Source organism: Salmo salar, chromosome ssa03, assembly GCF_905237065.1.
Source record: "Salmo salar chromosome ssa03, Ssal_v3.1, whole genome shotgun sequence".
Lineage (NCBI taxonomy): Eukaryota > Metazoa > Chordata > Actinopteri > Salmoniformes > Salmonidae > Salmo > Salmo salar.
Genome location: NC_059444.1, coordinates 1,704,488 through 1,727,818, shown reverse-complemented (window position 1 = coordinate 1,727,818; position 23,331 = coordinate 1,704,488). Strand labels below are relative to the sequence as shown.

General features: G+C 45.8%; 1 protein-coding gene across 2 annotated transcripts in view; it reads right to left on the bottom strand.

The window, feature by feature from the left end:
* Positions 1 to 23,331, bottom strand: part of LOC106591847 (pituitary adenylate cyclase-activating polypeptide type I receptor) — a 116,033-nt gene that overhangs the window by 11,172 nt on the left and 81,530 nt on the right. Inside the window, exons 9-12 of one of the 2 annotated variants that reach the window (XM_045714366.1) lie at positions 17,915 to 17,975; positions 17,204 to 17,273; positions 11,782 to 11,873; positions 9,734 to 9,817 (exon numbers count right to left, since the gene is read on the bottom strand). In XM_045714366.1, the coding sequence (XP_045570322.1) occupies positions 9,734 to 9,817; positions 11,782 to 11,873; positions 17,204 to 17,273; positions 17,915 to 17,975 (307 nt within the window). The remainder of the gene's footprint in view (positions 1 to 9,733; positions 9,818 to 11,781; positions 11,874 to 17,203; positions 17,274 to 17,914; positions 17,976 to 23,331) is intronic. The other variant, XM_045714367.1, reaches the window with a different exon arrangement.

The following is a 23,331-nucleotide window of genomic DNA, read 5'->3' as shown; positions in this document are numbered from 1 at the left end:
TACCAACTAGAGCTAACCTTACTTTGACCCTAACCCCTAACTGCCAACTAGAGCTAACCTTACTTTGACCCTAACCCCTAACTGCCAACTAGAGCTAACCTTACTTTGACCCTAACCCCTAACTGCCAACTAGAGCTAACCTTACTTTGACCCTAACCCCTAACTGCCAACTAGAGCTAACCTTACTTTGACCCTAACCCCTAACCCCTAACTGACAACTAGAGCTAACCTTACTTTGACCCTAACCCCTAACCCCTAACTGCCAACTAGAGCTAACCTTACTTTGACCCTAACCCCTAACTGCCAACTAGAGCTAACCTTACTTTGACCCTAACCCCTAACTGCCAACTAGAGCTAACCTTACTTTGACCCTAACCCCTAACTGCCAACTCGAGCTAACCTTACTTTGACCCTAACCCCTAACTGCCAACTAGAGCTAACCTTACTTTGACCCTAACCCCTAACCCCTAACTGCCAACTAGAGCTAACCTTACTTTGACCCTAACCCCTAACTACCAACTAGAGCTAACCTTACTTTGACCCTAACCCCTAACTGCCAACTAGAGCTAACCTTACTTTGACCCTAACCCCTAACTGCCAACTAGAGCTAACCTTACTTTGACCCTAACCCCTAACTGCCAACTAGAGCTAACCTTACTTTGACCCTAACCCCTAACTGCCAACTAGAGCTAACCTTACTTTGACCCTAACCCCTAACCCCTAACTGCCAACTAGAGCTAACCTTACTTTGACCCTAACCCCTAACCCCTAACTGCCAACTAGAGCTAACCTTACTTTGACCCTAACCCCTAACCCCTAACTGCCAACTAGAGCTAACCTTACTTTGACCCTAACCCCTAACTACCAACTAGAGCTAACCTTACTTTGACCCTAACCCCTAACTGCCAACTAGAGCTAACCTTACTTTGACCCTAACCCCTAACTGCCAACTAGAGCTAACCTTACTTTGACCCTAACCCCTAACTGCCAACTAGAGCTAACCTTACTTTGACCCTAACCCCTAACCCCTAACTGCCAACTAGAGCTAACCTTACTTTGACCCTAACCCCTAACCCCTAACTAGAGCTAACCTTACTTTGACCCTAACCCCTAACTGCTAACTAGAGCTAACCTTACTTTGACCCTAACCCCTAACGGCCAACTAGAGCTAACCTTACTTTGACCCTAACCCGTAACCCCTAACTGCCAACTAGAGCTAACCTTACTTTGACCCTAACCCCTAACTGCCAACTAGAGCTAACCTTACTTTGACCCTAACCCCTAACTGCCAACTAGAGCTAACCTTACTTTGACCCTAACCCCTAACCCCTAACTGCCAACTAGAGCTAACCTTACTTTGACCCTAACCCCTAACCCCTAACTGCCAACTAGAGCTAACCTTACTTTGACCCTAACCCCTAACCCCTAACTGCCAACTAGAGCTAACCTTACTTTGACCCTAACCCCTAACTGCCAACTAGAGCTAGGTGGGGTTATGGTATTGGGCCCCATGGTGGAGGTGGGGTTATGGTATGGGCCCCGTGGTGGAGGTGGGGTTATGGTATGGGCCCCGTGGTGGAGGTGGGGTTATGGTATGGGCCCCGTGGTGGAGGTGGGGTTATGGTATGGGCCCCGTGGTGGAGGTGGGGTTATGGTATGGGCCCCGTGGTGGAGGTGGGGTTATGGTATTGGGCCCCGTGGTGGAGGTGTGGTTATGGTATTGGGCCCCGTGGTGGAGGTGGGGTTATGGTATGGGCCCCGTGGTGGAGGTGGGGTTATGGTATTGGGCCCCGTGGTGGAGGTGGGGTTATGGTATGGGCCCCGTGGTGGAGGTGGGGTTATGGTATGGGCCCCGTGGTGGAGGTGGGGTTATGGTATGGGCCCCGTGGTGGAGGTGGGGTTATGGTATTGGGCCCCGTGGTGGAGGTGGGGTTATGGTATTGGGCAGCCTAACCTTACTTTGCTACCTGACAACTTGACGGTTTTTACTTTTTAATTACTGTTTATATTTTTAGTTTTTCCCTCGCTTGACTTTTTTTCATTCAACTTTTTCACTCCGGACGTTTTATCTGGACATGGTTTGTCAGGACCTCCACCAGCCGAAGCTCAGTACTAACATTAACATTAACATTAACATGATGCCTTCTAACTGCAGTCGCTGTACATCATAATATACAGGAGAACGATCGCCTTACGGCGAGGATAGCTGTGCTGCAAGCCCAGCTTCAGACGCAATCGTTAGGCAAGGGTAATTTCAGTGTAGGAAAGGATGAAACAGCGTCTGTGCCACCAGTAAGTACAGATAGTAGTATAAATTCCCTCGCACGGTCTCAGCAGCCGGAAAATGTTCTCAAGGCTTCTGGAAGGAAATGCTGTAGGACTGGTGTCGCTCATTCAGCCGACGGAAACGTTCAACCGGTTCTCCCCATTAAGCAGCTAGTCGGAGGCCGAGACTTCTCTGGTCTCTACTCCTCCCGTTACGGGGTCTGAGACGCTGAAGCCTCCCACCATTAGCTCTGACAAAATTGAAAACCCTAGTCATTGGCGACTCCATTACCCGCAGTATTATACTTAAAACGAATCATCCAGCGATCATACACAGTTTACCAGGGGGCAGGGCTACCGACGTTAAGGCTAATCTGAAGATGGTGCTGGCTAAAGCCAAAACTGGCGAGTGTAGAGAGTATAGAGATATTGTTATCCACGTCGGCACCAACGATGTTAGGATGAAACAGTCAGAGGTCACCAAGCGCAACATAGCTTCAGCGTGTAAATCAGCTAGAAAGATGTGTCGGCATCGATTAATTGTCTCTGGCCCCCTCCCAGTTAGGGGGAGTGATGAGCTCTACAGCAGAGTCTCACAACTCAATCGCTGGTTGAAAACTGTTTTCTGCCCCTCCCAAAAGATAGAATTTGTAGATAATTGGCCCTCTGTCTGGGACTCACCCACAAACAGGACCAAGCCTGGCCTGCTGAGGAGTGACGGACTCCATCCTAGCTGGAGGGGTGCTCTCATCTTATCTATGAACATAGACAGGGCTCTAACTCCCCTAGCTCCACAATGAAATAGGGTGCAGGCCAGGCAGCAGGCTGTTAGCCAGCCTGCCAGCTTAGTGGAGTCTGCCACTAGCACAGTCAGCGTAGACAGCTCAGCTATCCCCATTGAGACCGTGTCTGTGCCTCGATCTAGGTTGGGCAAAACTAAACATGGAACAAAGACCTCCTCCATTCCTGTCATTATTGAAAGAGATTGTGAAACCTCACATCTCAAAAAAGGGCTACTTAATGTTAGATCCCTCACTTCCAAGGAAGTTATGGTCAATGAACTAATCACTGATCATAATCTTGATGTGATTGGCCTGACTGAAACATGGCTTAAGCCTGATGAGTTTACTGTGTTAAATGAGGCCTCACCCCCTGGTTACACTAGTGACCATACCCCCCGTGCATCCGGCAAAGGCGGAGGTGTTGTTAACATTTACTACAGCAAATTTCAATTTACCTTAAAAAAAACGACGTTTTTGTCTATTGAGCTTCTAGTAATGAAATCTATGCAGCTACTCAATCACTTTTTATAGCTACTGTTTACAGGCCTCCTGGGCCATATACAGCATTCCTCACTGAGTTCCCTGAATTCCTATCGGACCTTGTAGTCATGGCAGATAATATTCACATTTTTGGTGACTTTAATATTCACATGGAAAAGTCCACAGACCCACTCCAAAAGGCTTTCGGAGCCATCATCGACTCAGTGGGTTTTGTCCAACATGTCTCCGGACCTACTCACTTCCACAGTCATACTCTGGACCTAGTTTTGTCCCGTGGAATAAATATTGTGGATCTTAATGTTTTTCCTCATAATCCTGGACAATCGGACCACCATTTTATTACGTTTGCAATCGCAACAAATAATCTGCTCAGACCCAAACCAAGGATCATCAACCCAACGACGTCAGAGGACAAAAATCAGTTAACGACCTAACTGAGGAACTCAATTTAACCTTTTGTAATACTCTAGATGCAGTTGCACCTCTGAAAACAAAAAACATTTGTCATAAGAAACTGGAATAAATCTGTCGATTTGGATAGGAAACACTCTAAAGTTTCCAAAACTGTTAAAATAATGTCTGTGAGTATAACAGAACTCATATGGCAGGCAAAAACCTGAGACAAATCCAACCAGGAAGTGGGAAATCTGAGGTTTGTAGTTTAACCTGTTATGGATAGGGGGCAGTATTTTCACAGCCGGATAAAAAACGTACCCGATTTAATCTGATTATTACTCCTGCCCAGAAACTAGAATATGCATATAATTATTAGCTTTGGATAGAAAACACTCCAAAGTTTCTAAAACTGTTTGAATGGTGTCTGTGAGTATAACAGAACTCATTTGGCAGGCCAAAACCTGAGAAGATTCTGTACAGGAAGTACCCTGTCTGACCATTTCTTGGCCTTCTTTGCCATCTCTATCCATTACAGAGGATCTCTGCTGTTACGTGACACTTCCTACGTCTCCCATGGGCTCTCAGAAGCGGCAAAAAGCTGAATCGTGGCTTTGCAGGCTCTGGCTGAAACAAAGTAGCACGTTTGGGTAGTGGCTGGTTACAGTACTGTGAGACTCATGCGCGTGCCCGCGTCGACCGAAAGCTTTGTTTTCTTTCCTCTGTTTACCTAAATGCAGATTCCCGGTCGGAATATTATCGCTTTTTTACGAGAAAAATGCCATAAAAATGGATTTTAAACAGCGGTTGACATGCTTCGAAGTACAGTAATGGAATATTTAGAAATCTTTTGTCACGAATTGCGCCATGCTCGTGACCCTTATTTACACTTCGGATAGTGTCTAGAACGCACGAACAAAACGCCGCTATTTGGATATAACGATGGATTATTTTGGACCAAACCAACATTTGTTATTGAAGTAGCAGTCCTGGGAGTGCATTCTGACGAAGACAACAAAGGTAATCAAATTTTTGTAATAGTAAATCGGAGTTTGGTCAGGGCTAAACTTGGTCGGTGTCTAAATGGCTAGCCGTGATGGTTGGGCTATCTACTGAGAATATTGCAAAATGTGCTTTCACCGAAAAGCTATTTTAAAAATCGGACATATCGAGTGCATAGAGGAGTTCTGTATCTATAATTCTTAAAATAATTGTTATGTTTTTTGTGAACGTTTATCGTGAGTAATTTAGTACATTCACCGGATGTTTGCGGGGGGTATGCTAGTTCTGAACGTCACATGCTAATGTAAAAAAGCAGTTTTTTGATATAAATATGAACTTGATTGAACAAAACATGCATGCATTGTATAACATAATGTCCTAGGGTTGTCATCTGATGAAGAGCATCAAAGGTTAGTGCTGCATTTAGCTGTGGTTTTGTTTTTTGTGACATTATATGCTAGCTTGAAAAATGGGTGTCTGATTATTTCTGGCTGGGTACTCTGCTGACATAATGTAATGTTTTGCTTTCGTTGTAAAGCCTTTTTGAAATCGGACAGTGTGGTTAGATTAACGAGAGTCTTGTCTTTAAAATGCTGTAAAATAGTCATATGTTTGAAAAATGGAAGTTTTCGGATTTTAGAGGAGTTTGTATTTCGCGCCACGCCCATCATTGGATATTGGAGCAGGTGTTCCGCTAGCGGAACGTCTAGATGTAAGAGGTTAAGTGATTGCCTTTCCAATATCCTGTGTCTATGGGGTCGGATTGCACTTCCTAAGGCTTCCACTAGATGTCAACAGTCTTTAGAAAGTAGTTTCAGGCTTCTATTGTGAAAGGGGAGATAATGAGACCACTCTAAGCAGGTGGCTCAGCTGAAAGCTTTTAGTTGTTTATCGCGCGCGGCCGTGAGCGCGAGCTCCGTTCCCTTTCCTTTCTAATGACAACGGAATTGTCCGGTTGGAATATTATTGAAGATTTATGATAAAAACATCGTTTGACATGTTTCTACGAACTGTAATGGAACTTTTTGTACTTTTCTTCTGGACTTTGTGCTCGCACTTTGTGCATTTGGATTACTGGACTAAACGCGCAAACAAAAAGGAGGTATTTGGACATAAAGATGAACTTTATCGAACAAAACAAACATTTGTCTAACATGGAGTCCTGGGAGTGCCATCTGGTGAAGATCATCAAAGGTTAGTGATTCATTTTAACGCAATTTCTGACTTTTGTGACACCTCTCCTTCTTTGGAAAATGGCTGTATGGGTTTCTGTGGCTAGGCGCTGACCTAACATAATCGCATGGTGTGCTTTCGCCATAAAGCCTTTTTGAAATCGGACACTGTGGCTGGATTAAAAATAAGTTTCTTTAAAATGGTGTATAATATTGTATGATTGAGGAATTTTAATTATGAGATTTCTGTTGTTTGAATTTGGCGCCCTGCAATTTCACTGGCTGTTGGCGAGGTGGGACGCTACCGTCCCGAACGATCCCAGAGAGGTTAACCACCTAACTGAGGAACTCAATTTAACCTTACACAATACCCTCAGATGCAGTCGCACCCCTAAAAACAAAAAACATTTGTCATAAGAAACTAGCTCCCTGGTATACAGAAAATACCCGAGCTCTGAAGCAAGCTTCCAGAAAATTGTAACGGAAATGGCGCTACACCAAACTGGAAGTCTTCCGACTAGCTTGGAAAGGCAGTACCGTGCAGTATCGAAGAGCCCTCACTGCTGCTCGATCATCCTATTTTTCCAACCTAATTGAGGAAAATAAGAACAATCCAAAATGTATTTTTGATACTGTCGCAAAGCCAACTAAAAAGCAGCATTCCCCAAAAGAGGATGGCTTTCACTTCAGCAGTGATAAATTCATGAACTTCTTTGAGGAAAAGATCATGATCATTAGAAAGCAAATTACGGACTCCTCTTTAAATCTGCGTATTCATCCTAAGCTCAGTTGTCCTGAGTCTGCACAACTCTGCCAGGACCTAGGATCAAGGGAGACACTCAAGTGTTTTAGTACTATATCTCGACACAATTATGAAAATAATCATGGCCTCTAAATCTTCAAGCTGCATACTGGACCCTATTCCAACTGAACTACTGCTGCTTCCTGTGCTTGGACCTCCTATGTTGAACATAATAAACGGCTCTCTATCCACCAGATGTGTACCAAACTCACTAAAAGTGGCAGTAATAAAGCCTGTCTTGAAAAAGCCAAACCTTGACTCAGAAAATATAAAAAACTATCGGCCTATATCGAATCTCCCAATCCTCTCAAATTTTTTAGAAAAAGCTGTTGTTCAGCAACTCACTGCCTTCCTGAAGACAAACAATGTATACGAAATGCTTCAGTCTGGTTCTAGACCCCATCATAGCACTGAGACTGCACTTGTGACGGTGGTAAATGACCTTTTAATGGCGTCAGACCGAGGCTATGCATCAGTCCTCGTACTCCTAGACCTTAGTGCTGCTTTTGATACCATCGATCACCACATTCTTTTGGAGAGATTGGAAACCCAAATTGGTCTACATGGACAAGTTCTGGCCTGGTTTAGATCTTATCTGTCGGAAAGATATCAGTTTGTCTCTGTGAATGGTTTGTCCTCTGACAAATCAATTGTAAATTTTGGTGTTCCTCAAGGTTCCGTTTTAGGACCACTATTGTTTTCACTATATATTTTACCTCTTGGTGATGTCATTCGGAAACATAATGTTAACTTTCACTGCTATGCGGACGACACACAGCTGTACATTTCAATGAAACATGGTGAAGCCCCAAAATTGCCCTCGCTGGAAGCCTGTGTTTCAGACATAAGGAAGTGGATGGCTGCAAACTTTCTACTCTTAAACTCGGACAAAACAGAGATGCTTGTTCTAGGTCCCAAGAAACAAAGAGATCTTCTGTTGAATCTGACAATTAATCTGGATGGTTGTACAGTCGTCTCAAATAAAAAACTGTGAAGGACCTCGGCGTTACTCTGGACCCCGATCTCTCTTTTGAAGAACATATCAAGACTGTTTCAAGGACAGCTTTTTTCCATCTACGTAACATTGCAAAAATCAGAAACTTTCTGTCCAAAAATGACGCAGAAAAATTAATCCATGCTTTTGTTACTTCTAGGTTAGACTACCGCAATGCTCTACTTTCCGGCTACCCGGATAAAGCACTAAATAAACTTCAGTTAGTGCTAAATACGGCTGCTAGAATCCTAACTAGAACCAAAAAATGTGATCATATTACTCCAGTGCTAGCCTCCCTACACTGGCTTCCTGTTAAGGCAAGGGCTGATTTCAAGGTTTTACTGCTAACCTACAAAGCATTATATGGGCTTGCTCCTACCTATCTTTCCGATTTGGTCCTGTCGTACATACCTACACGTACGCTACGGTCACAAGACGCAGGCCTCCTAATTGTCCCTAGAATTTCTAAGCAAACAGCTGGAGGCAGGGCTTTCTCCTATAGAGCTCAATTTTTATGGAATGGTCTGCCTACCAATGTGAGAGACGCAGACTCAGTCTCAACCTTTAAGTCTTTACTGAAGACTTATCTCTTCAGTAGGTCCTATGATTAAGTATAGTCTGGCCCAGGAGTGTGAAGGTGAACGGAAAGGCTGGAGCAACGAACCGCCCTTGCTGTCTCTGCCTTGCCGGTTCCCCTCTTTCCACTGGGATTCTCTGCCTCTAACCCTTTTACAGGGGCTGAGTCACTGGCCTACTGGTGTTCTTCCATGCTGTCCCTGGGAGGGGTGCGTCACTTTAGTGGGTTGAGTCACTGACGTGATCTTCCTGTCTGGGTTGGCGCCCCCCCTTGGGTTGTGCCGTGGCGGAGATCTTTGTGGGCTATACTCGGCCTTGTCTCAGGATAGCAGGTTGGTGGTTGAAGATATCCCTCTAGTGGTGTGGGGGCTGTGCTTTGGCAAAGTATCGTCGGATGGGGCCACAGTCTCTCCCGACCACTGCTGTCTCAGCCTCCAGTATTTATGCTGCAGTAGTTTAGGGTCAGTCTGTTATATCTGGAGTATTTCTCCTGTCTTATCCGGTGTCCTGTGTGAATTTAAGTTCTCCCTCTCTCCCCTAGGACCATGCCTGATGACTCCTTGCTGTCCCCAGTCCACCTGGCCATGCTGCTGCTCCAGTTTCAACTGTTTTGCCTGCGGCTATGGAATCCTGACCTGTTCACCAGACGTGCTACCTGTCCCAGACCTGCTGTTTTCAACTCTCTAGAGACAGCAGGAGCGGTAGAGATACTCTGAATGATCGGCTATGAAAAAGCCAACTGACATTTACTCCTGAGGTGCTGACCTGTTGCACCCTCGACATCCACTGTGATTATTATTATTTGACCCTGCTGGTCATCTATGAACATTTGAACATCTTGGCCATGTTCTGTTATAATCTCCACCCGGCACAGCCAGAAGAGGACTGGCCACCCCTCATAGCCTGGTTCCTCTCTAGGTTTCTTCCTAGGTTTTGGCCTTTCTAGGGAGTTTTTCCTAGCCACCGTGCTTCTACACCTGCATTGTTTGCTGTTTGGGGTTTTAGGCTGGGTTTCTGTATAGAACTTTGAGACATCAGCTGATGTAAGAAGGGCTTTATAAATACATTTGATATTACTGCACTGTTGGAGCTAGGAACACAGACATTGAACTATAACATCTGCTAAACATGTGTATGCGAAGAACAAAATTTGATTTGACCTGACTAAGAATAGCACTCAGACTTTAACATATGATGAAACTCACAAACAAAACAAACAGACAGAATCACACACAGACAGACTTACAGTGTGATGGCTGATAGCTCTGACATCCTGCAGGAATGTTGCACAGCCTGAGTGGGCTCACTGAAGCATTTCTGAGCACAGCTGCTACAATAGAGACAGACAGGCAGACAGACAGATAGACAGACAGGCAGACAGACCCAAAGACACACAGACACCACAAGTAAAACACACACAGTCACACACGTCTTAACTATACGGTACATCAGACAGTCTCATAAAACACCTTATAAAAGATTACACCGCGGCTAATATAAACAGACCACATTATGGCGATGAGATGAAGATTCCAGCAGCCTTCATAGACATGTGGCTTTAGAGATAGGGTTAAGACCAGGTACTTACAGGTAGAGATACTGGATATATAGGTAGGGTTAAGACCAGGTACTTACAGGTAGAGATACTGGATATATAGGTAGGGTTAAGACCAGGTACTTACAGGTAGAGATACTGGATATAGAGGTAGGGTTAAGACCAGGTACTTACAGGTAGAGATACTGGATATAGAGGTAGGGTTAAGACCAGGTACTTACAGGTAGAGATACTGGATATAGAGGTAGGGTTAAGACCAGGTACTTACAGGTAGAGATACTGGATATAGAGGTAGGGTTAAGACCAGGTACTTACAGGTAGAGATACTGGATATAGAGTTAGGGCTAAGACCAGGTACTTACAGGTAGAGATACTGGATATAGAGGTAGGGCTAAGACCAGGTACTTACAGGTAGAGATACTGGATATAGAGGTAGGGCTAAGACCAGGTACTTACAGGTAGAGATACTGGATATAGAGGTAGGGCTAAGACCAGGTACTTACAGGTAGAGATACTGGATATAGAGGTAGGGCTAAGACCAGGTACTTACAGGTAGAGATACTGGATATAGAGGTAGGGTTAAGACCAGGTACTTACAGGTAGAGATACTGGATATAGAGTTAGGGCTAAGACCAGGTACTTACAGGTAGAGATACTGGATATATAGGTAGGGCTAAGACCAGGTACTTACAGGTAGAGATACTGGATATAGAGGTAGGGCTAAGACCAGGTACTTACAGGTAGAGATACTGGATATAGAGGTAGGGTTAAGACCAGGTACTTACAGGTAGAGATACTGGATATAGAGGTAGGGTTAAGACCAGGTACTTACAGGTAGAGATACTGGATATAGAGGTAGGGTTAAGACCAGGTACTTACAGGTAGAGATACTGGATATAGAGGTAGGGTTAAGACCAGGTACTTACAGGTAGAGATACTGGATATAGAGGTAGGGTTAAGACCAGGTACTTACAGGTAGATACTGGATATAGAGATAGGGTTAAGACCAGGTACTTACAGGTAGATACTGGATATAGAGATAGGGTTAAGACCAGGTACTTACAGGTAGAGATACTGGATATAGAGGTAGGGTTAAGACCAGTTACATACAGGAAGATACTGGATATAGAGATAGGGTTAAGACCAGGGTTAAGACCAGGTACTTACAGGTAGACACTGGATATAGAGGTAGGGTTAAGACCAGGTACACAGGTAGACACTGGATATAGAGGTAGGGTTAAGACCAGGTACACAGGTAGACACTGGATATAGAGGTAGGGTTAAGACCAGGTACTTACAGGTAGAGATACTGGATATAGAGGTAGGGTTAAGACCAGGTACTTACAGGTAGAGATACTGGATATAGAGGTAGGGTTAAGACCAGGTACTTACAGGTAGAGATACTGGATATAGAGGTAGGGTTAAGACCAGGTACTTACAGGTAGAGATACTGGATATAGAGATAGGGTTAAGACCAGGTACTTACAGGTAGAGATACTGGATATAGAGATAGGGTTAAGACCAGGGTTAAGACCAGGTACACAGGTAGACACTGGATATAGAGGTAGGGTTAAGACCAGGTACTTACAGGTAGAGATACTGGATATAGAGGTAGGGTTAAGACCAGGTACTTACAGGTAGAGATACTGGATATAGAGGTAGGGTTAAGACCAGTTACATACAGGAAGACACTGGATATAGAGGTAGGGTTAAGACCAGGGTTAAGACCAGGTACTTACAGGTAGATACTGGACTCATTCCCTCTGATGTCAGGCGACTGGAGCTTCTGGACCAGAATGACTATGATCCCAACAAACAGGACAAAGTTGATCTAGAGAAGCACATAGCAAGGAGAAGGATGATTATAGTTAATATATATTACTGTTATCATCATTACTTTTCAAGTTTTAACACAAGAATACACACCAAAACTCAATCAACAAAAATGCCGGTCAGACCAAGTTGTAATAATGTGGGGAGGAAATATAATATATTCTCTATTTCATTTTATTTAACCTTTTATTTAACTAGGCAAGTCAGATTCTTATTTACAATGACGGCCTACCAAAAGGCAAAAAACCTCCTGGGGACGGGGACTGGGATTAAAAATAAAAACAATATAAATATAGGACAAAACACACATCACGACAAGAGAGACAACACTACATAAAGAGAGACCTAAGACAACACAGCATGGTAGCAACACAACTTGACAACATGGTAATAGTGTGGTAATTGAGAAATGGCACCCTACTCCCTATATAGTGCACTACTTTCAAATCAAATGTTATTTGTCACATGCGCCGAATACAACAAGTGTAGACCTTGTTTGAGTAGAACTATCGTCAGATTTACCAAATGGAGGGTGAGTAAAAGTGGTCTACAATTTTTTTTCCTCTGGTTGCACAGAAATAAGGTAAAACAAATGTCAGTTTCCTTGCAATAAAGTCCCCGGCCACTAGGAGCACCGCCTCTGGATGAGCATTTTCTCGTTTGCCTATGGCCTTATAGAGCTCGCTATCCAAGTGGCTACTCCTGGCTAACATCTCTGTCCCAAAGCAAGCACCAGTTAGCCTGGAGCTAGCCTGGAGCTAGGCCCATCTCCCGGCTAGCCGAAGAGATCAATCAAGCAATTCCTAGGCTTCAATTACCTCTTTTATCAATTGGCCTGGACCGTTATTTCACCTCCAGCCCTGCTCATTATGCCTTAGCTTAGTTTAGTTCCACTCCCCCACACATGCGGTGACCGCACCTGGCTTAAAATGTTCCTCTAGAGACAAAACCTCTCTCATCGTCACTCAATGCCTAGGCTTACCTTAACTGTACTCACATCCTACCATACCCTTGTCTGTACATTATGCCTTGAATCTATTCTTCCGCGCCCAGAAACCTGCTCCTTTTACTTTCTGTTCTGAACGCACTAGATGACCAGTTCTTTTAGCCCTTAGCCGTACACTTATCCTACTCCTCCTCTGTTCCTCTGGTGATGTAGAGGTTAATCCAGGCCCTGCAGCCCCCAGCATGACTCCCATTCCCCAGGTGGTCTCATTTGTTGACTTCTGTAACCGTAAAAGCCTTGGTTTCATGCATGTTAACATTAGAAGCCTCCTCCCTAAGTTTGTTTTATTCACTGCTTTAGCACACTCCACCAACCCGGATGTCCTAGCCGTGTCTGAATCCTGGCTTAGGAAGACCACCAAAAATCATAACATCTCCATCCCAAACTTGAACATTTTCCACCAAGATAGAACTGCCAAAGGGGGCCGAGTTGCAATCTACTGCAGAGATAGCCTGCAGAGTTCTGTCATACTATCCAGGTCTGTGCCCAAACAATTCGAGCTTCTACTTTTAAAAATCCCCCTTTCCAGAAACAAGTCTCTCACTAATGTCACTTGTTATAGAGCCCCTTCAGCCCCCAGCTGTGCCCTGGACACCATATGTGAATTGATTGCCCCCCATCCATCTTCGGAGTTCGTACTGTTAGGTGACCTAAACTGGGACATACTTAACACCCCGGCCGTCCTACAATCTAAGCTAGATACCCTCAATCCGACACAAATTATCAAGAACCTACCAGGTACAACCTGAAATCCGTAACCATAGGCACCCTCTTAGATATCATCCTGACCAACCTGCCCTCTAAATACACCTCTGCTGTCTTCAACCAGGATCTCAGCGATCACGGCCTCATTGCCTGTGTGCGTAATGGGTCTGCAGTCAAACGACCACCCCTCATCCTTGTCAAACGCTCCCTAAAACATTTCAGCGAGCAGGCCTTTCTAATCAACCTGGCCCGGGTATCCTGGAAGGGTATTGACCTCATCCCATCAGTAGAGGATGCCTGGTCGTTCTTTTAAAGTGCGTTCCTCACCATCTTAAATAAGCATGCCCCATTCAAAAAATGTAGAACTAAGAACAGATATAGCCCTTAGTTCACCCCAGACTTGACTGCCCTTGACAGCACAAAAACATCCTGTGGCGTTCTGCATTAGCATCGAATAGCCCCAGCGATATGCAACTTTTCAGGGAAGTCAGGAACCAATATACTCAGTCAGTTAGGAAAGCAAAGGATAGCTTTCTCAAACAGAAATTTGCTTCCTGTAGCACTAAATCCCAAAAGTTTTGGGAGACTGTAAAGTCCATGGAGAATAAGAGCACATCCTCCCAGCTGCCCACTGCACTGTGGATAGAAAACACTGTCACCACCGATAAATCCACGATAATCGATCATTTCAAAAAGCAATTCTTCCACCGCTGGCCATGCTTTCCACCTGGCCACCCCTACCCCGGCCAACAACTCAACACCCCCTGCAGCAACCCCCCCCACACTCCTTCACCCAAATCCATATATAAATAGCTGATGTTCTGAAAGAGCTGCAAAATCTGGATCCCTACAAATCAGCTGGGCTGGACAATCTGGACCCTCTCTTTGTAAAATTATCCGCCGAAATTGTTGCAACCCCTATTACTAGCCTATTCAACCTCTCCTTCATCCCCAAAGATTGGTAGTCTGGCGCAGTAATCACCCTCTTCAAAGGGGGAGACACTCTAGGCCCAAACTGTTATAGACCTATATCTATCCTGCCCTGCCTTTCTAAGGTCTTCGAAAGCCAAGTTAATAAACAGATCACCGACCATTCTGACCTGCCTAAATGATTACCGCCTCGTAGCACTCACGTCGGTAGCCATGAAGTGCTTCGAAAGGCTGGTCATGGCTCACATCAACACCATCATCCCGGAAACCCTAGACCCACTCCAATTCGCATACTGCCCTAACAGATCCACAGACGACGCAATCTCTATTGCACCCCACACTGCCCTTTCCCACCTGGACAAGAGGAACACCTATGTGAGAATGATGTTCATTGACTACAGCTCAGTGTTCAACACCATAGTGCCCTCAAAGCTCATCACTAAGCTAAGGACCCTGGGACTAAACATCTCTCTCTGCAACTTGATCATTGACTTCCTGACGGGTCGCCCCCAGGTGGTAAGGGTAGGCAACAACACATCTGCCATGCTGATCCTCAACACTGGGGCCCCTCAGGGGTGTGTACTTAGTCCCCTCCTGTAGTCCCTGTTCACCCACGACTGCGTCGCCAAACACGACTCTAATGCCATTATTAAGTTTGATGATGACAAAACAGTGGTAGGTCTGATCACCGACAACGATGAGACAGCCTATGGGGAGGAAGTCAGAGACCTGGCAGTGTGGTGCCAGGACAACAACCTCTCCCTTAATGTGAGCTAGACAAAGGAGCTGATCGTGGACTACAGGAAAAGGCGGGCTGAACAGGCCCCCATTAACATCGACGGGGCTGTAGTGGAGCGGGTCGAGAGTTTCAAGTTCCTTGGTGTCCACATCACCAATGAGCTATCATGGTCCAAGCACACCAAGACAGACGTGAAGTGGGCATGACAATGCTTTTTCCCCTTCAGGAGATTGGCATGGGTCCCCAGATCCTCAAAAAGTTCTACAGCTGCACCATCGAGAGCATCCTGACCACTGGCATCACCGCCTGGTATGGTAACTGCTCGGCATCTGACTGTAAGGCGCTACAGAGGGCAGTGCACATGAACCAGTACAACACTGGGGCCAAGCTTCCTGCCATCCAGGACCTATATACTAGGTGGTGTCAGAGGAAGGCCCAAGTCATAGACTGTTCTCTCTGCTACCGCACAGCAAGCCTTACCGGAGCACCAAGTCTAGGACCAAAAAGCTCCTTAACACCTTCTACCCCAAAGCCATAAGACTGCTGAACAATTAATCAATTAGCCACCTGGACTATTTACATTGACACCCCCCTCCCTCCTCCATTTGTTTGTACACTGCTGCTACTCGCTGTTTATTATCTATGCATAGTCACTTTATCCCTACCTACAAGTACAAATTACCTCGACTAACCTGTACCCCTGCACATTGTACCGGTACCCCCAGTTTATAGCCTCATTATTGTTATTTTATTGTGTTACTTTTTACACTTTTTTACTTTACTTTACCTGTTCTATTCGGCCCAATAAAATGTGATTTTAATAAATGAATCAAAATAGTTAGTGCAAAAAGGGTCAATGCAGATAGTCCGGGTAGCTGTTGGTTAACTATTTAGCAGACTTAAAGGGTTGGGGGTAGAAGCTGTTCAGGGTCCTGTTGGTTCCAGACTTGGTACATTGGTACCGCCTGCTGTGCGGTAGCAGAGAGAACAGTCTATGACTTGGGCCTTCCTCCGACACCGCCTGGTATAGAGGTTCTGGATGGCAGGAAGCTTGGCCCCAGTGATGTACTGGTCTGTACGCCCTAACCCTCTGTAGCGCCTTGCGGAGGAATGCCAAACAGTTGACATACCAAGCGGTGATGCAGCCAGTCAGGATACACTCAATGGTGCAGCTGTAGAACTTTTTGAGGATCTGAGGACCCATGCCAAATCTTTTCAGCCTCCTGAGGGGGGAAGAGGCGTTGTCATGCCTTCTTCACGACTGTGTTGGTGTGTAGACAATGTTAATTTCTTAGTGATGTTTTAATTTGTTAAAAAAAAAAAAAAAAAATGTTACTTTTATTTAACTAGGCAAGTCAGTTAAGAACAAATTCTTATTTACAATGACGGCCTACACCGGCCAAACCCAGACGACGCTGGGCCAATTGTGCGCCGTCCTAATGGACTCCCAAACACGGCCGGTTGTGATACAGCCTGGATCCAGCACTGAGATGCAGTGCCATAGACCGCTGCGCCACTCGGGAGCCCCGAAGAACTTGAATCTCTCGATCCGATCCACCACAGCCTCGTCAATGTGGATGGGGGCGTGCTCGGCCCTCCGTTTCATGTAGTCCACAATCAGCTCCTTTGTCTTGCTGACGTTGAGGGAGAGGTTGTTGTCCTGGAACCATACTGCCAGGTCTCTGACCTCCTCCCTATAGGCTCTCATCGTCGTTGATTGTCAGGTCTACCACCGTTATATAATAGCTCTCGAAGGTCTAAGAGGAAAAACTACATTTCACCTTGTGTATTCTACTATTACTACTTTCAAGAGGAAGTTGAAAGCCTGACTGAGTTCCTTAAACTCAGCGCGCCCCCCGCCGACCCTTTGACCCACAGTTTGAGAACCACTGATCTGGGGAAAAAGGTTCCATTTCTGGTCAGCCGTGATAAAGCCTGTTCCACCCACCATGATGCAGACGACCGTAGGTCCCTTGATCACCCACCAGAGGGCAGTGGTGTTGTTGGTATCCCAGCAACTACAGGGTACAGGACAAGAGACAGCAGGGGGTGAGAGTGATATTTTCCCAAAAGGCAACCTATGCCCTTTATAGTGCGTATGACCAGGGCCCATAGGGAATAGGGCACTATATAGGGAATAGGGCACTATATAGGGAATAGGACGCCGTTTGGGACACATATATTATTATGCATATTATAAGGATCTAAACTATGACGTCACATCAGCGATAATAAATAAATATATATTAGGCTGTGATTTGATATAGCCTCAACCTGGTACAGGCTAAAGGAATTACATTAAAAGACCTGGTACAAGCTAAAGGAATTACATTAAAATACCTGGTACAGGCTAAAGGAATTACATTAAAAGACCTGGTACAAGCTAAAGGAATTACATTAAAAAACCTGGTACAGGCTAAAGGAATTACATTAAAAGACCTGGTACAGGTAAAGGAATTACATTAAAATACCTGGTACAGGCTAAAGGAATTACATTAAAGGGCTTGGGAGCAGCATATGTCATGTGCAGACTTTCTTTATTCAAAAGCACAAGGTCACACGTTTTTTTATGGAGGTATAAACAGACAGTCAATGTGCAGTTTGTCTGTCTGTTGTAAATATTCAGTCATGTAAAGATGTAACTGTGGTTTGGAAGTACCTTGTGTCGTCAAAGTGAAGCCTCAGAGTAGCCCAGACAGTCACACAAATGGTGGGAGTACCTAAACACACATACAGAGAGAACAGATGAGGAATCTGATCTGAAACCTGAAGACAGAGAGAACAGATGAGGAATCTGATCTGAAACCTGAAGACGGAGAGAACAGATGAGGAATCTGATCTGAAACCTGAACACATTGATAAGACTTACAACCAGCAGATAAGGTCTGTTACATTGGGCTCAACCAGCAGATAAGGTCTGTTACATTGGGCTCAACCAGCAGATAAGGTCCGTTACATTGGGCTCAACCAGCAGATAAGGTCCGTTACATTGGGCTCAACCAGCAGATAAGGTCCGTTACATTGGGCTCAACCAGCAGATAAGGTCCGTTACATTGGGCTCAACCAGCAGATAAGGTCTGTTACATTGGGCTCAACCAGCAGATAAGGTCCGTTACATTGGGCTCAACCAGCAGATAAGGTCTGTTACATTGGGCTCAACCAGCAGATAAGGTCTGTTACATTGGGCTCAACCAGCAGATAAGGTCTGTTACATTGGGCTCAACCAGCAGATAAGGTCTGTTACATTGGGCTCAACCAGCAGATAAGGTCTGTTACATTGGGCTCAACCAGCAGATAAGGTCTGTTACATTGGGCTCAACCAGCAGATAAGGTCTGTTACATTGGGCTCAACCAGCAGATAAGGTCTGTTACATTGGGCTCAACCAGCAGATAAGGTCTGTTACATTGGGCTCAACCAGCAGATAAGGTCCCTTACATTGGGCTCAACCAGCAGATAAGGTCCCTTACATTGGGCTCAACCAGCAGATAAGGTCTGTTACATTGGGCTCAACCAGCAGATAAGGACCGTTACATTGAGCTCAACCAGCAGATAAGGTCTGTTACATTGGGCTCAACCAGCAGATAAGGTCCCTTACATTGGGCTCAACCAGCAGATAAGGTCTGTTACATTGGGCTCAACCAGCAGTGAATTTATTGGGCGCGGCTCTGTTGCATCCTGCAGTGTGTTTGACGTTTGGTGTGGCTTTCTTTTATGTTTTTAATTTGTACACTTAGTTTACAAACTATCTGCCAACCCATGGATTGACAGTGGTGGGGTGTTGGACTGATCTTGTTGATCGTCTACATACCCGCTACAAACGGACTAAATGATGAAAACGCTGCTGGCAGCTGAATCCAATACAGCAGGGAGTTCCTACTACAATGCAACTCAAACACAAACGCCATGGATATCCCAATGGACCATCTAATCCCTGAATGTCTGCGAGTGGACTACAAACCCAAACACAAACGCCATGGATATCCCAATGGACCATCTAATCCCTGAATGTCTGCGAGTGGACTACAAACCCAAATGCAAACGCCATGGATATCCCAATGGACCATCTAATCCCTGAATGTCTGCGAGTGGACTACAAACCCAAATGCAAAAGTGGAAAAAGCGGGGGAATCAGACAAAGACTTAAAAAATTAAACAACAAACTTCCCTTACCCACCACCTTGCTGATTAATGCCCAGTCACTGAGGGGGAAAGCGGATGAGCTGTCAGCGACTCTGCGCTTCCAACACGAATATCGGGAGGCCTGTTTACTGGTATTTACTGAGACTTGGCTGGGCGACACAGTCCCGGACAGAGAAGTGGAGCCGGCCAACTTCACTCTGGTCAGAGCGGACCGTGATCTGACAGTCACAGGGAAACTTCATGGCGGGGCGTCTGCCTGCTGGCCAGGGACCAGTGGTGTAAATGGATCCTCACAGCGGGGCGTCTGCCTGCTGGTCAGGGACCAGTGGTGTAAATGGATCCTCACGGCGGGGCGTCTGCCTGCTGGTCAGGGACCAGTGGTGTAAATGGATCCTCACGGCGGGGCGTCTGCCAGCTGGTCAGGGACCAGTGGTGTAAATGGATCCTCACGGCGGGGCGTCTGCCTGCTGGTCAGGGACCAGTGGTGTAAATGGATCCTCACGGCGGGGCGTCTGCCTGCTGGCCAGGGACCAGTGGTGTAAATGGATCTTCACGGCGGGGGTGTCTGCCTGCTGGCCAGGGACCAGTGGTGTAAATGGATCCTCACGGCGGGGCGTCTGCCTGCTGGCCAGGGACCAGTGGTGTAAATGGATCTTCACGGCGGGGCGTCTGCCTGCTGGTCAGGGACCAGTGGTGTAAATGGATCTTCACGGCGGGGCGTCTGCCTGCTGGTCAGGGACCAGTGGTGTAAATGGATCCTCACGGCGGGGCGTCTGCCTGCTGGTCAGGGACCAGTGGTGTAAATGGATCCTGGTAAGAGAGAGACTCTGTACCCCCGACATTGAACTGCTGTCTGTGTCACTGCGACCTCACTATCTGCCCAGCGAGTTCCACCAATGGAACTTTGTTACCGTTGTGTACATTCAACCGAAAGCTAATATAACAAAGGCATCAGAGATTATTTATAATCTGTCACAGAAACTGGAATCCATCTCCCCGACGCACACACATTTATTTTAGGGGATTTTAACAACTGTACCTTGCACAAAGTCCTGCGCACATACCACCAATATGTGAAATGTCACACTAGGAAAAATAGGACTCTTGATTTGTGCTATGGGACAATACCAAATGATTTCTCTGCCACCACCAGACCTCCCCTGGGGACATCAGACCACAATGTGGTCTACCTCAGGCCAACCTACTGGCGGCCCCTGGAGAGGGAAAAACCCACAGTTCAAACTGTCCAGATCTGGAATGACAACAGTATCACCTGTCTCCAGGGGTGTTTTGACTGTACTGTGTGGGAGGTATTTGGTGTTTTGACTCTACTATGTGGGAGGTATTTGGTCTCCAGGGGTGTTTTGACTGTACTGTGTGGGAGGTATTTGGTGTTTTGACTGTACTATGTGGGAGGTATTTGGTGTTTTGACTGTACTATGTGGGAGGTATTTGGTCTCCAGGGATGTTTTGACTCTACTATGTGGGAGGTATCTGGTGTCCAGGGGTGTTTTGACTGTACTATGTGGGAGGTATTTGGTGTTTTGACTGTACTATGTGGGAGGTATTTGGTGTTTTGACTGTACTGTGTGGGAGGTATTTGGTGTTTTGACTGTACTATGTGGGAGGTATTTGGTCTCCAGGGATGTTTTGACTCTACTATGTGGGAGGTATCTGGTGTCCAGGGGTGTTTTGACTGTACTATGTGGGAGGTATTTGGTGTTTTGACTGTACTATGTGGGAGGTATTTGGTGTTTTGACTGTACTGTGTGGGAGGTATTTGGTGTTTTGACTGTACTATGTGGGAGGTATTTGGTGTTTTGACTGTACTGTGTGGGAGGTATTTGGTGTTTTGACTGTACTGTGTGGGAGGTATTTGGTGTTTTGACTGTACTGTGTGGGAGGTATTTGAGGACAGCAGCTCTGATCTTGATGAACTCACAGATGTTGTTTCAGACTATGTAAACTTCTGTGTTGAGGCAGTTGTGCCAACTAAAACCTGTAAAATCTTCCCTAACAATAAGCCTTGGGTATCAAAACATCTAAAATCACTACTTGATAGGAAAAAGGCAGTTCATGCTGAGGGTGATAGACAGGCTTTAAGAGATGGACACCGTGAGATCAGTTAATGCTGAGGCTGATAGACAGGCTTTAAGAGATGGACACCGTGAGATCAGTTAATGCTGAGGCTGATAGACAGGCTTTAAGAGATGGACACCGTGAGATCAGTTTATGCTGAGGGTGAGAGACAGGCTTTAAGAGATGGACACCGTGAGATCAGTTTATGCTGAGGGTGATAGACAGGCTTTAAGAGATGGACACCGTGAGATCAGTTTATGCTGAGGGTGATAGACAGGCTTTAAGAGATGGACACCGTGAGATCAGTTAATGCTGAGGGTGAGAGACAGGCTTTAAGAGATGGACACCGTGAGATCAGTTTATGCTGAGGGTGATAGACAGGCTTTAAGAGATGGACACCGTGAGATCAGTTAATGCTGAGGGTGATAGACAGGCTTTAAGAGATGGACACCGTGAGATCAGTTTATGCTGAGGGTGATAGACAGGCTTTAAGAGATGGACACCGTGAGATCAGTTTATGCTGAGGGTGATAGACAGGCTTTAAGAGATGTACACCGTGAGATCAAAAGACAGATACTGGTGGACAAGGAGGCATCCTCCTCAGGGATGTGTTTTGTCTCCACTCCACCACCACCACAGGCTCTCCTCAGGGATGTGTTTTGTCTCCACTCCACCACCAACACAGGCTCTCCTCAGGGATGTGTTTTGTCTCCACTCCACCACCACCACAGGCTCTCCTCAGGGATGTGTTTTGTCTCCACTCCACCACCAACACAGGCTCTCCTCAGGGATGTGTTTTGTCTCCACTCCACCACCACCACAGGCTCTCCTCAGGGATGTGTTTTGTCACCACTCCTGTACATCTTGTACACTAATAGTTGTACTAGTTCCCATCCTGACAGACACCTCGTTAAGTTCGCTGATGACACTGCCTTGATTAGCCTGTTGCATGATGACGAGGAACACCATGGCCTGGTCCTAGATGACTTGGTAGAGCGGTGTGACCAATCACACTTGGTCCTCAATACCAACAAGACCAAAGAGATGTGCATAGACTTCAGGAAGCGTACAACACATACCTCTGCAACATCTATCAGAGGTCAGAACATAGACATTGTAGAGGAATAGAGATATCTGTCTGTCCTCTTGGACAATAAGCTTCAGAGGAGTAAATGTACAGACCTGATCTACAAAAAGAGCCAACAGAGACTGTACTTTGTCAAAACGCTGGGATCTTTTAATGCTGACTGGACTATACTGACTTTGTTTTACTAATCTTTCATTGACAGTATTTTAACTTTTTGTATTGTCTGTTGGTTTGGCAATGCCACTGTCAGCCAGAGAAATATGCTGAGAAGGATTATAACCACAGCAAGCAAGGTACTTGGAGTCAAACAGACAGGCCTGGATGAGATCTTTAAGGTCAGGTTCCTCCCCAAGGTACTGGGAGTCAAACAGACAGGCCTGGATGAGATCTTTAAGGTCAGGTCCCTCCCCAAGGTACTGGGAGTCAAACAGACAGGCCTGGATGAGATCTTTAAGGTCAGGTTCCTCCCCAAGGTACTGGGAGTCTAACAGACAGGCCTGGATGAGATCTTTAAGGTCAGGTCCCTCCCCAAGGTACTGGGAGTCCAACAGACAGGCCTGGATGAGATCTTTAAGGTCAGGTTCCTCCCCAAGGTACTGGGAGTCAAACAGACAGGCCTGGATGAGATCTTTAAGGTCAGGTTCCTCCCCAAGGTACTTGGAGTCAAACAGACAGGCCTGGAGGAGATCTTTAAGGTCAAGGCCCTCCCCAAGGTACTGGGAGTCAAACAGACAGGCCTGGATGAGATCTTTAAGGTCCCTCCCCAAGG